The 12788-nt window shown below is 50.4% G+C and overlaps 1 protein-coding gene across 7 annotated transcripts in view; it reads right to left on the bottom strand.

Annotated features, from left to right (window-relative positions):
* Positions 1-10600: 10600 nt before the first annotated feature.
* Positions 10601-12788, bottom strand: part of ptprz1a (protein tyrosine phosphatase receptor type Z1a) — a 58559-nt gene continuing 56371 nt past the window's right edge. For 6 of the 7 annotated variants that reach the window (XM_087796804.1, XM_087796806.1, XM_087796805.1 and 3 more), the window contains 3 exons: positions 12242-12384; positions 12040-12175; positions 10601-11440 (listed from right to left, as the gene is read on the bottom strand). In XM_087796804.1, the coding sequence (XP_087652930.1) occupies positions 11297-11440; positions 12040-12175; positions 12242-12384 (423 nt within the window). In that variant the 3' untranslated portion in view covers positions 10601-11296. The remainder of the gene's footprint in view (positions 11441-12039; positions 12176-12241; positions 12385-12788) is intronic. The other variant, XM_087796810.1, reaches the window with a different exon arrangement.

Raw genomic sequence — 12788 nt, forward strand, 5'->3', positions numbered from 1 at the left:
CAGCCCTCTTTAAAGGATTAATAGATGCAATGAAAAATGAATGTAAAGCAGATGCAAATGGCTTTAATGTAAAAAGAAAAGAAAACCAACTCTCCTGACTCACTCAGATGTTTCATATGTAGGAAGATGCAGTGAATCCCCTGAGTTATCTATCATAACCTCAGGTTCTACGAATTGGTGCGAAGCCCTCTAACGGCTTCGCTATTGGTTTACCCCGAGGCACCGCCTCATCTCTGAGAAAGCTTAATGAACTCGCCACCCAGCAGGGGGCAGTCCACTTCCTATAAAGGCGGGAAACACCCGCCGCACTTCCTCCAACTGAAAACTCAGCGAGAAGGGCGGCCGCTGGGCGACAAGGTTAGAGGGCTTCGCACCAATTCGTAGAACCTGAGGTTATGATAGATAACTCAGGGGTTCTACTTCATTGGTGCTCCGCCCTCTAACGGCTTCGCTATTGGTTTAGACCCAAGGCGAAGCCTGACGGGATAAATGTACCCCCAGCTGGACACCGCTCCTGAAGCAGCATCGCTAGGGCCCTGCCAGCCCAGGATCCAAGTCTACTGGGGCCGTGGGCCTCGAGGGGGGCACGGCAGCGCTCAAAACCGTATGAGCTATTGATCCCGGCGTCACGTCGAGGAGATTAGGCGTTAGCAAGGTTGACGTGGACGCCCAAGAAGCAGCTGAGCAGATGACCTCTGCTGCCACACCCAGTGAAGAGCCACTGAGGCCCGGATAATGGCCGAACTCACCCAATGAGAAACCTCTGGGAGGAGATCGCCTCACCCCGTCGGCATCTACTGCGGCAGATGAATAGGGCATCAGAGCGCCTAACACAGCCACCCGCAGCAATGACACTGAAGACTCCTCGACGCCAAGAAAGACTCAGGGCTAGTGGAGAGAGCACAAGCTCACTCACTCTCTGCGTGGTTGTTAGTGTCAGAAGGAGCGATACCTTGAAGACAAGATGTCCAGTGGGACTTGGTCAAGAGGCTCGAAGGTCGGGCCTGAGAGAGAGTCCAGTACAAACTGGAGATCCCACTGAGGGCTGGAAGGCCTTGCAGGAAGTCGAAGCCTGCAGGCACCCCGTGTTCTGGATGACCTTCCGGCCCCGATGGCTTCGCCTGGTCTGTGGTGGGGGGCCTGTCTTGGGGTGGGTGTCTGCTGCAGCGGTGGCTGCGGTCCTCTACCCGCCCTGTGTGGCATGTGCTGTGGTCGGGGAGTTTGTCGCCCTTGGTCCTGGGGGTTCGTGGCCGGGTTGGTCGGTCTTTCGGGGGCTTCCCGGGTGGGGGGGGCCACACTGGGCGGGGCCACATTGGGGGGACGGCGGAGGCATTGGGCGGACCCATGTTACCGTAGTGACCATGTACCGCCCATGCAAGTGCTGCTGTCCCCCTGGGTGCTGCATGGTGGGTGGGGGCGGGGGCTGGGGGTCAGTACGTGTGATGGGCGGGGCCTCTGCACCTTAGAGACCGTGGACCGCCCATGGAATACTGCTGGCCCCCCAAACTTCCCTCATGGGGGAGGTGGGCTGCGGCTGTTGGGGACGGTCTACGGTTCAAAGATTGGGGGCCGTTCCCGGACGGCTGCAGCCCCATTGCCCCCGTCCTGCCCGCACAACCGTGGCCCCCCTGTGACCCGGGGGACCTGGGCCGGTGCCTGGCCATTGCTCCCCCGGGCTCATGCGGTGGCACTCGACCCAGCTACTGGCCGTGTCCGCAGGGTATTGGGGGGGCCCCGCTGCCGCTGCTGTGGTGGATCCCTATCTCCTTGACTCGGTCCCCTGCTATGGACTTGGTGGCAGCCTGACGGTCTGGGGGTCCTCCGTGGCCCGGCCTGGCCCCGGGGCTCTATCCCCTGACTGGTTCTTCTGGCTGCCCCTCTGCCCCGGTGCATGCGCCTGGTGCCTCCCCCTCTCTGCCTCCTCGGTCGTCCTCGCCTGTGCTTGCCCTCTCGCGCCCCCGGTGGTGGTCCGCCTTCTCGCTGGTGTTTGGGGTCGGCTCTGGTGGTCATCTCGCCTGCCGGGTCCTGGTCTCCCGCGGGTTCCTGCCGCGGCTTGGGCCCCTGTGTCTGGATCTGCTGTGCTAGGTATGTGCCCTCTGGCCTGGCTATTTCAACCCCCCCCCTCTATATATCTTCACCCGTCACCGGAGTCTGTATACCTGTGTATTGTATACATTTGTCCCAAACCCACACCTTTTTATTTCTCTCCCGGGATCCACCTCCAGAGCTGCTGCTGATCCAGGGTCATCAGATCCCGAGTTCTCTTCAGCACCCCCATGGACCCTCCTACACTCTCCTCTTTTCTCTCACTATATCCTCCCTCACTCCTCTCCTTATCCATCTGTCTACCCCCCCATCCTTCCTCCCAGCCGGTCAAAGCGGCAGGCCGTCAACAATGAGTCTGGTTCCACTCGAGGTTTCTGCCTTCTAAAAGGAAGTTTTTCCTCGCCATTGCTCACTGTACAGCTCACTGTACAGTGTTTTGTTTCTTGCTCTTTGTTGAATTGCTGGGATCTATTTTTCCTTAATCAACTGTAGTCTTATTTCAACTGTATAGTGTCTTGAGATAACTTTGTTATGATAAGACACTTAAATAAGTGTAAATAAAATTGAATTGAATTGAATTGAATTGAAACTGGAGATCCCACTGAGGGCTGGAAGGCCTTGCAGGAGGTCGAAGCCTGCAGGCACCTCGTAAGAAAAACGCGCCACCAGAGGGTGGGCGCGAGCCGAAGCACCCTCAACCCGACATGCGTCGTAGCTATGGCTGGTGCGAACACTCTCAGTGACGCCAAGTCCGTCCGCTATCAAGCAAAAGTTGCAAGAAAGACAGGACAGCAGAGACCAAACAGGAGCTGGGGTCCAAGGACCTGTCTGCACACCAGCGGGAGAAAATCCCCCACTTCGAGGCATAAGCCTGCGTGTCGACGGGGCCAGGGCGTTCTCCAGCGTGTGGAGAACGCCCGGGTCCAAGTCCCTCTCAGCTCATCCCGTGCAGGAGCCACACTTCGAGAGGCCGGCCCAGGGCAGCGGGGGCCTAAGTGATGGCCCACGGGTCCCTGACCGTCATGCGCACCAGGGAGTCTGGCGCTATCAGTGTTAACCTCAGCCCCTCCCGCCTCGTCCTCCGAACTAAGTGGAGGAGGAGCTGCGGAGGAGGGAAGGCGAACAGTAGTCCGGCCAGCCAACTTAAGTAGGCTAAAGCGTCCACGCCTAGTGGGGGCAATCCGATGCCCTGAGGGAGAACCAGAGAGGACATCTGAAGTTCTCCTTGCTGGCAAAGAGGTCTGCCACCGGGTGACCGAACCAAGACCATATCTCGGCTCTCCACTGCCTCGGACAGACCCCATTCGTCGTGGACGGCCCCCACCCGACAGTCTGTCCTCTACTGCGTTCAGCTCGCCGTACATGCTGAGCTCTGAGAGAAAGCAAGTGACGGTCTGCCCACAGCCAACTTCTTTGCCACACTCAGAAGGGCTGGGGATCTGGCTCCACCTTGGCGATTAATGTACACCATGGCGGTGGAGCTGTCGGATAGCACTAGGACGTTGGACCGTGACAGTTGGGGAGAGAGGTGAAGCAGGACATTGTAATTGCCTTTAGCTCTAGCCAGATTGTGTGACTGTACACTGGTCTACCCGCTGGGGTAGGCCTGACCCGAGGTGCCTCCCCAACCTGTCACAGAAGCGTCTGTGAACACCTGAGTGTAAGAAGGACGCAACCCAATGGAACTCTCCGTCTGAGGTTGGCTAGAGAGTTCCAAAACTGGATGTCCTGCAAAACCCAAGCGGGAAGGCGCACTTTCCGACCTTGTTCCCGCTTGAGGTCTAGCTTGAGACGACCAAACCATCTCTGAAGCTCCCTCATATGCAGCAAGCCCAGCCGAACTACCGTGTGAGCTGCTGCCATGAGCCCCAGGAGGGACATAACAGTGCCTGCTGTTGTCACATGACACCGAGCTTCCAGCAAACTGTGTTGTCAGTCGCAGAATGGGCTGGATACGCACATCCGGGAGGTGCGCGTATCCCTCCTCCGAGTTCAACAGTACCCCCAGGTAAACTAACTGTTGAACTGGAGTCAGAGCGCTCTTGCTGAGGTTCACCGTGAACCCCAGGGTGGCAATATGGCTCAACACCTTCTGTGTGTGAGCGTAACTTTCTGCCTCTGACCTGGCAAGGATCAACCAGTCGTCCAGATAGGTCAAGATCCTTACCCCACTCACTCTTAGTGGCTCCATTGCCGCCTCCACACACTTGGTGAAGGTCCTGGGTGCCAGAGAGTAGCCGAACGGAAGTCGAGTGTATTGAAACACACGATCCTCGAGGGCGAAACGCAAGTACTTTCGATGTCCCTTGACTATCGGTATGTGAAAGTACGCGTCGGTCAGGTCGATAGATGTCATCCAATCTCCTGGACTTACACCTGAGAGCAGTTTCTTGACCGTCAACATGCGAAACGGGCGTGTAGCTATGAATTTGTTCAAATAGCTGAGGTCCAGAATGGGCCTCGAACCCCCGGTCTTCCTTGGCACAAGGAAGTACCGGGAGTAAAACCCTGTCATCATCTCGGCTGCAGGAACCAGTTCTACGACCTCCTTCTGCAGCAGAGTAGACACCTTGTTTCTCAAACAGGATAATTTCTCCTGCTCCGCCACACGAGTCCAGAGAATCCCTGAAAAACGCGGGGGTTGACGGGCAAATTGGAGCGCATAGCCCCGCCTGATTACTCCCCCAGCCATTTGGAATGAAGTAAAACCAGGCGACTCCAAGCCGAATAATGTTCTGTCAGAACCACAGCCCTGGCGAACTTTGGGTTGTCCTTCGGCCCGCCCCCGCGATAAAACGCACAAGGGCGCGTGAGAAACCTCAGATGCGTGTCGTGCGTGTTCCCTTTCCCCCCCGGAAGTCTTCCCAACTCCCTGAGCACTTCTTAGCTGACAAAACCCGCGATGTGGAGGAATGTGCTGGAGAATTAAACCGGAGCTGATGTGAGTTCAGAATAGGTCGCGCGCGTCGGCACCGCATCACTCACCAAGTCCAGTACATTCTCAAGCTCTGCTGGCGGTCCTGACCTGCTCATCACTCGTGAGATCCGACCGCCACGCACCTCTCCAGTTGATCGACCAGAAGGGGCGAAAGCTCCTTGCCCTCGCCTGGTCTCAGAACGGCGAGAAAACTCGCGCGTAAAAGCACCATGTTGCGTCAGTTCCATGGCGTTTTCTCTTTTCCGCCGCCATACGTGACGTCCTCCACGGTGCCAGTGCTTGTTGACAGCGCTGTGGGGGAAGGAACAACCTCCGGTCAACAGACATGTCCGGACCAGTTCCACTCACCTCAGCTGTCAAGCTCTGTCGGGCACGAGCGCTGGTCGACGCGGAAGTAAACACAGCTGACTCAGCAGGTCTCGCGGACCTCTGCGCTTCTGTAAATAAAACACATGTGGTTGAGTCTGCCCCTCATTCGCGTGGACAGACTCCGTTATTACAGTCTCGGCATGACCCGGACGGGAGGGGTTTAAAACCTCCTTCGAACTGTGTTCTGAGAGGAAACTCACGCCGTCTAAGAACGGCGGAGCATGTTAGCTTAGCATTAGCGGCGAAAGTTTCTAATGACGCCTGTGTACGTCACACTCACAGGCGGAAACACATGCACACTACTAACATCTCTCAGAACGAACCACAGAAACGTCATACGTTCTCTTGTTATATTCCCGACACATGCCCTTGAATTAATAGCCCTCGGCCGATGACTCCGCTGCGGCTGCTGCCACCCCCCCCCCCCCCCCGGCTCACGCTGCGGATCTTGGTGACGCTCACTCGTCACCCGCCGCCGCTGTTGCCGATGTTGTTGGTGCTGCTGGGGTGGCTGGTCTCTGGTGACGCTTCCCCCCCCAGCACCAGATAATGAGGCAGACGAACGAGATCTCCGTCTCCGAGCGCCGTATCCCCGTCGCGCCTCGTCATCACGCCCATGCAGGTGATGGCGGAGCTGCGACTCCTGCTGCGCCGCCTCCTGCCGGGCCATTCCTCTCCATGGTGTGTTTATTCCATGGCGTTTCTCCGCCAAACGTGACGTCATCCATGGCGTTTCTCCGCCAAACGTTACGTCATCCATGGCGTTTCTCAGCCAAACGTTACGTCATCCATGGCGCCGGGATTTTTTGACAACGCTCATCGGCGGTCAAACCCCGTCAGCGCATGTCAACACGGAAGTGAAGTAAACACAGCTGATCAAGCCGGTCTCGTGGACATTTGCTTATCTGGAAACAAACACATGGTTGAGTCTGTCCTTCATTCGTGTGGACAGACTCCGTTATTACAGTCTCGGAATGACCCGGACGAAGGGGTTTAAAACCTCCTCCAAACTGTGTTCTGAGAGGAAACTCTCGCCGTCTATGAACGGCGGAGCATGTTACCTTAGCATTAGCATGTTAGCTTAGCATTAGCGACGAAAGTTTCTAATGACGCCTGTGACGGAAACACATGCACACTAACACGAGCGCTGGTCGACGCGGAAGTAAACACAGCTGACTCAGCAGGTCTCGCGGACCTCTGCGCTTCTGTAAATAAAACACATGTGGTTGAGTCTGCCCCTCATTCGCGTGGACAGACTCCGTTATTACAGTCTCGGCATGACCCGGACGGGAGGGGTTTAAAACCTCCTTCGAACTGTGTTCTGAGAGGAAACTCACGCCGTCTAAGAACGGCGGAGCATGTTAGCTTAGCATTAGCGGCGAAAGTTTCTAATGACGCCTGTGTACGTCACACTCACAGGCGGAAACACATGCACACTACTAACATCTCTCAGAACGAACCACAGAAACGTCATACGTTCTCTTGTTATATTCCCGACACATGCCCTTGAATTAATAACCCTCGGCCGATGACTCCGCTGCGGCTGCTGCCCCCCCCCCCCGGCTCACGCTGCGGATCTTGGTGACGCTCACTCGTCACCCGCCGCCGCTGTTGCCGATGTTGTTGGTGCTGCTGGGGTGGCTGGTCTCTGGTGACGCTTCCACCCCCAGCACCAGATAATGAGGCAGACGAACGAGATCTCTGTCTCCGAGCGCCGTATCCCCGTCGCGCCTCGTCATCACGCCCATGCAGGTGATGGCGGAGCTGCGACTCCTGCTGCGCCGCCTCCTGCCGGGCCATTCCTCTCCATGGTGTGTTTATTCCATGGCGTTTCTCCGCCAAACGTGACGTCATCCATGGCGTTTCTCCGCCAAACGTTACGTCATCCATGGCGTTTCTCAGCCAAACGTTACGTCATCCATGGCGCCGGGATTTTTTGACAACGCTCATCGGCGGTCAAACCCCGTCAGCGCATGTCAACACGGAAGTGAAGTAAACACAGCTGATCAAGCCGGTCTCGTGGACATTTGCTTATCTGGAAACAAACACATGGTTGAGTCTGTCCTTCATTCGTGTGGACAGACTCCGTTATTACAGTCTCGGCATGACCCGGACGAAGGGGTTTAAAACCTCCTCCAAACTGTGTTCTGAGAGGAAACTCTCGCCGTCTATGAACGGCGGAGCATGTTACCTTAGCATTAGCATGTTAGCTTAGCATTAGCGACGAAAGTTTCTAATGACGCCTGTGACGGAAACACATGCACACTAACACCTCTCTCTCTCTCAGGTGAACCCGTCGAGTGCTGCTGGAGGGCCATGTGTCTGCAAGAGATACTTACCTGATCGCTCTCGCATACCACATGGTCGACTCCATGCAGCGAGCCAGTCGTCCTCCTCGTCGCGGTCTGTTCATGATCGAGGGACGACTCAGCTCGACTCATCAGGGTCCAACACGTTGGAACGTGAGCTTGTCGAGTGCACCGCACAGGACTGCCATGTTGTTTGTTTTTCTTAAACAACATGGCATTTAACCTGTGTTGATCATAATCATGATCTGAGGCGGCGTGAGTCGACAAGCCTCGAACGCTTCCCGTCACTGTCAAAAGCTGTGGAAAGCGCTCGGAAGGCCACATAATCATCACGTGTGATTTGGGCCCAGGCAAACGAAGCAGACGTGTGTCTCCCGTCTTCAGGGAGTCTTCGTGCACACATTGTTCACTTCAATATTCATCGCCATCCTTACATTCCACTGTCAGGAGCTTTCTCGCTGAGTTGTAAAAGAGGAAGTGCGGCGGGTGTTTCCCGCCTTTATAGGAAGTGGACTGCCCCCTGCTGGGTGGCGAGTTCATTAAGCTTTCTCAGAGACGAGGCGGTGCCTCGGGGTAAACCAATAGCGAAGCCGTTAGAGGGCGGAGCACCAATGAAGTAGAACCTTCATCATGAGCATGTTTTGAAGTTATGAATTACGAGAGTAGAGTCCATTATGACTGCTTTCGGACCCTGGTCTAGAAAGGTGCTCTGGAAATAACCATTCCTTACTTACTTTGGAGGTGGAGACTTCTGGGATAGATGACGCACGGTGACAAACCTTGATGCTTGACCAACTATAGCTGAGTGGGCCGTGGTTATGGTTAACCAGATTAAATCAACACATTGGTTACCATTTAAGGAGAAAAATAAAAAAAGATTGAATTCTCTGAAAAGAACACCGATCTGTTAATGAGCATTATGGGAGACTAAAAGGGTTTAATTAAAATAACTATAATCTGAGAACATATCAGGATAATAGGATTCAAAGCTGGATACCAAATGGGTTCAGTGCAAATGGAACCAAAAGCTAAACCAGACCACAATTACACAACATGGGAGCACAAGAAACTAATTCCACTAAGAACACAAGTGTCAAACTGGTCCAGAAAATGACAGAGATCGTGCAGGTTTTGGATCCAACAACTCAAGCAACTCAATCTGACACCTGATTTGTTAACTTGTGTGTGTTCGACTGGTTGTAACGGTGGTTACTAGGTTTTTACCTGCACCACCTCGGCCCTTTTCTGGACCAGTTTGACACCCCTGCCTTAGAAGGAAGAAAGGATGAAAGCCTCAGAATACAAGGAATTGGTGAAGGCAAACCTTCAATTTTCTTAGTGTGAGGCACTCGTGCTAAAAACTATGTGAGTTACTTAAAAGATCAGTGGATTGTCAAAGCTGGACATTGAGTCCAATACACAACAATATCATGAGCTGAACTACAACTACCTTGAGTCGACAGCACCTTACAATTCGTTGAACCTTTGAAAAAACTGGCAATGACAATAAAGAATATGTCTGACAACAACAAAAATTACAAACGTGGGTAAAACAAAAATAATTCAGATCACAGTATTAACAATTCCAGAAACTAAATTAAATGTATTACAACTAGAAGTAGTAGAACAACTATTGTTTTTATAATAACTAATCACATGGACAATAACACTAATCACAACACAGATCAAATCAATTGTTTTCACACCAGCATTCTGCCATGTACTGTACATTCAACACAATTCTAGACCCATGTCAGCAAAAAGACACCCAGGATCTTGACCTCAGCCTTTCAGAGGCATCCATGCAAACTAGGCCACCAAGCACCGGATAATTGAGCATTTAATTATAAAAAGTCAAAAATGCAAATTAAGGCATGGATATGACGGCTGGTCAAGACTATGTCTGGACATTTGACCTATTTTCTGTCCTGGAAAAAAGAGCGTTTCATACCCAGTCTTAGTCTGGATTAACACGTGCCAAATCAATTGGAATAACATTTGGTTACAGGGGATTACCATATGACTCCCGACAGGAAGAAGATATTGAAATTCGGACCGAGGCGGATCATTCAGCCATGTGTTTTTTTCTTTTGTTTCTTCTTCATCAACATCCCTGATTAACCCAAGCTCACGGTAGATATGGAGAGTGTGGGAAAATTTGGAATACAAACATTTCGTCATTTTACGATCACAGTATGTGAGTACACCTCACATTTGTGCAAATATTTAACACAACAGAAATGACACTTTGATACAATGTGAACTAGTCAGTGTGCAGCTTTTCCATTTAGAAACTCATCCAAACCCAGACCTCAATCTTCTGAGCTCTGGAAACCAAAGTGAGTACATCCCAAAACTTTCTAAAAATCTGGCCCAAAGTGTCAATATTTTGTGTAGCCACCATTTTTTTACTACACTACCCTAACTTCCAGCAGTGCACACGGAGTGAGAGAGTCCCTCACACCCCCACTAACAGGGGGAGTAGGTGGGGGAAAACCAACCCATAAGCGGGGCAGCCAGTGCTCAACTGACAGTCTGTACAAAGCACAGACCAGGTCAAAGGGGGCCACAGTTGTTTGACAACTATCTCAACCCAGACCAGGCCATGATACAGAATGAGCTGCTTGATACTGTATCATGAAGCAGTCTCTTCATTGTGCAAGACACAGTTCCAAACAGAGACAACAGAGAGTGCCATCTATTGACCTTTCAAAATGAAAACACTGCATCATGACATCAAGCAGCTGATTCTGTATCATGAAGCCTCATCAATCCATCACTACTTTGCACTATTTTTAGGATCTCTGCCATTTTTTTAATGATAGGATGATTGTTTATTTCAAAACCTTTACACATTATCTAATAGAAATCACAAATGTTCAAAACGTTTATTTGAAACAATAATGTGAATGACTACTTAAAAATATAACAACAAGACTCTTTTTTTGACATATTTATTCTATGAATCCTGGGCAGCAATTACAAACTTGTCAGTACCAAATGCATCACGTTTAGTCCGTTACAAAACCAGCATATAAAAGCATTCATGTGTTTCAACTAACAAATGAAACCACAACAACGCAAAACACTAAAAAAAAAGCGTTATATATAAATCTAAAAGTATAAATAGAAATTTGGTCCATCAAGGTGATTACTATAATATTATGTACATTAGATTATTATTGGCATTATTACTCCAGGCCCTTCTTACATATTGACTAAACAGTAAATGAGTCACTTACCCTGTCATGGTATTTACAGAGTGGAATTCAGTGCTTTAGTTATAGAAAAGATAATAAAAAAAGAAAATCCCTTTTCCCATTTGGCTCGGTGCCAATAAATACAAAGGTTTTGGAAATGTGGTTGGTAGTAAAATGAAATGTCTTGGCTCAGAGCATAGTTAAGTTAGCATGCGCTTATATCAAAGTTAGATGGATGAGGTCAAAAATATTGAGAAAGATAAAAAGGCACATGTTACAAAACTGCAGCAAAGAGTCACAAGGACGACACAAGGATTGGATTTTAGCTGCTGCAGTCAGAAGTTCTCGTGCGATTCAGAAGAAATGACACCAGGCCATGAGAAGATGCTGCTTGTTAAAGTTCTTTTTGTTTCTTGATCTTTTTTGGGGGACGTTCACACCAGCGACTCGAGGCTCTCTGCGGAGCTGGCCGCTCCCACCACGATGATGCCGTTGTTGGCCGACAGCTGCAGCGTTTTCTCGTCTTCCTGTGTTCGGATGAGACTCAGCATGGCTTCGTACAGGAACTTGAACTTCTCCTGAAGGCACGTCAAAGAACATGGTTAATGTTGTCAGCCCTTGTCGTCATGTCACTCAAACACACAGCACATACATGATGTTGTAAATGTCCACATGCTCAGGAGTAGCTAAGGCCAGATCGAAGATACAAAACTATTGATAAAATGACAAAATCCTGTAAATTTCTCACTGCAAACATTCTTCCTGCTCACATTTCATGAATGAGACCCATTTGTATGTCCGCATAGTCTTTCATTGAACTAACATTTAACATTCTAATTATAAAATGATGCCTTTATGATGATTTATAACCATACATTCATACAGTCTGGCTATTACAAAGACACTGTTTTTTGAAATAACATCACAGACATTGGTCAAACCCTTGCTGGAACCAAGGTCAAGCACTATTCTAACAGTCATATTATTTAACATCTTAAAACATGACTGGTGCCGAATGATTTCTAAAATAAATTGTGTCCATTGATCAATATTTAATCCTCAAATAAGCATATGTCATATAACAGATATCACATTTGTCATTTGTATCACATGCTCAAATTTGAATCAGCTCCATCTCAGCCTAACAAGGTTGTAATTCTTGAAACTATTGACTTACAATGTCCCCGAAGACACCTGGTCTCATGAGATTGGTCAGCCTGGCCACTTGGAAGATGTCCACTGAACCCTCGGCCTGAAGTTGACACATGAGGGTCATGAGAGCGCAGAAGGTTCCAGCGGTGACACCACCCACGCTAGGGGAGAAAATAAGGGTTGAGATCCAGAGTAATAAGCTTTCCTTGGATGTTGTGTGGCCTCACTCATCGTGGACGGTCATGGGTCCCTCCTTACAAGCAACCACCTCTTTTACCAGGTGAAGAAGCTCAAACGTGTTGCTCATGGGACTGTCCGGGTTCGGCCAGCGTGTGGTACGGTAGCGTTTCACTTCCAGAACAAAGTCATCCTGTGGTGGAGAAGAAGGTCCAATGACACAAGTTCACACTAACAATCGCACACTGATGGGAGTAGGCCATCAGCTACCTATTAGGAGCAACCAGGTTAAGTGTCTTGCTCAGCGACACAAAACCACGATTATATCTAGAGTTGGAATTGAACCAGCAACATCTGAGCCAAAAGCCATTGTTCTGTTCAAGTAGTGATTCATAATTGTATAAAACTGCAAGTTTAAAGTTATGATATATGAGAGAACAGGATTTGAAAGACAGAACTGTGAGCAACATGGATCGCTAGAGTTGCTGTTCTGAGTCATGAGGAAATTGCTTCATTGTATTGTGGGTGAAGTGGTCATTTGTTTACATTTTTATCTTCTCTATACAGTTTGATAATCACCACCGACTTCAGAGAAAC

Source organism: Callionymus lyra, chromosome 8 (assembly GCF_982586985.1).
Source record: "Callionymus lyra chromosome 8, fCalLyr1.hap1.1, whole genome shotgun sequence".
NCBI lineage: Eukaryota > Metazoa > Chordata > Actinopteri > Syngnathiformes > Callionymidae > Callionymus > Callionymus lyra.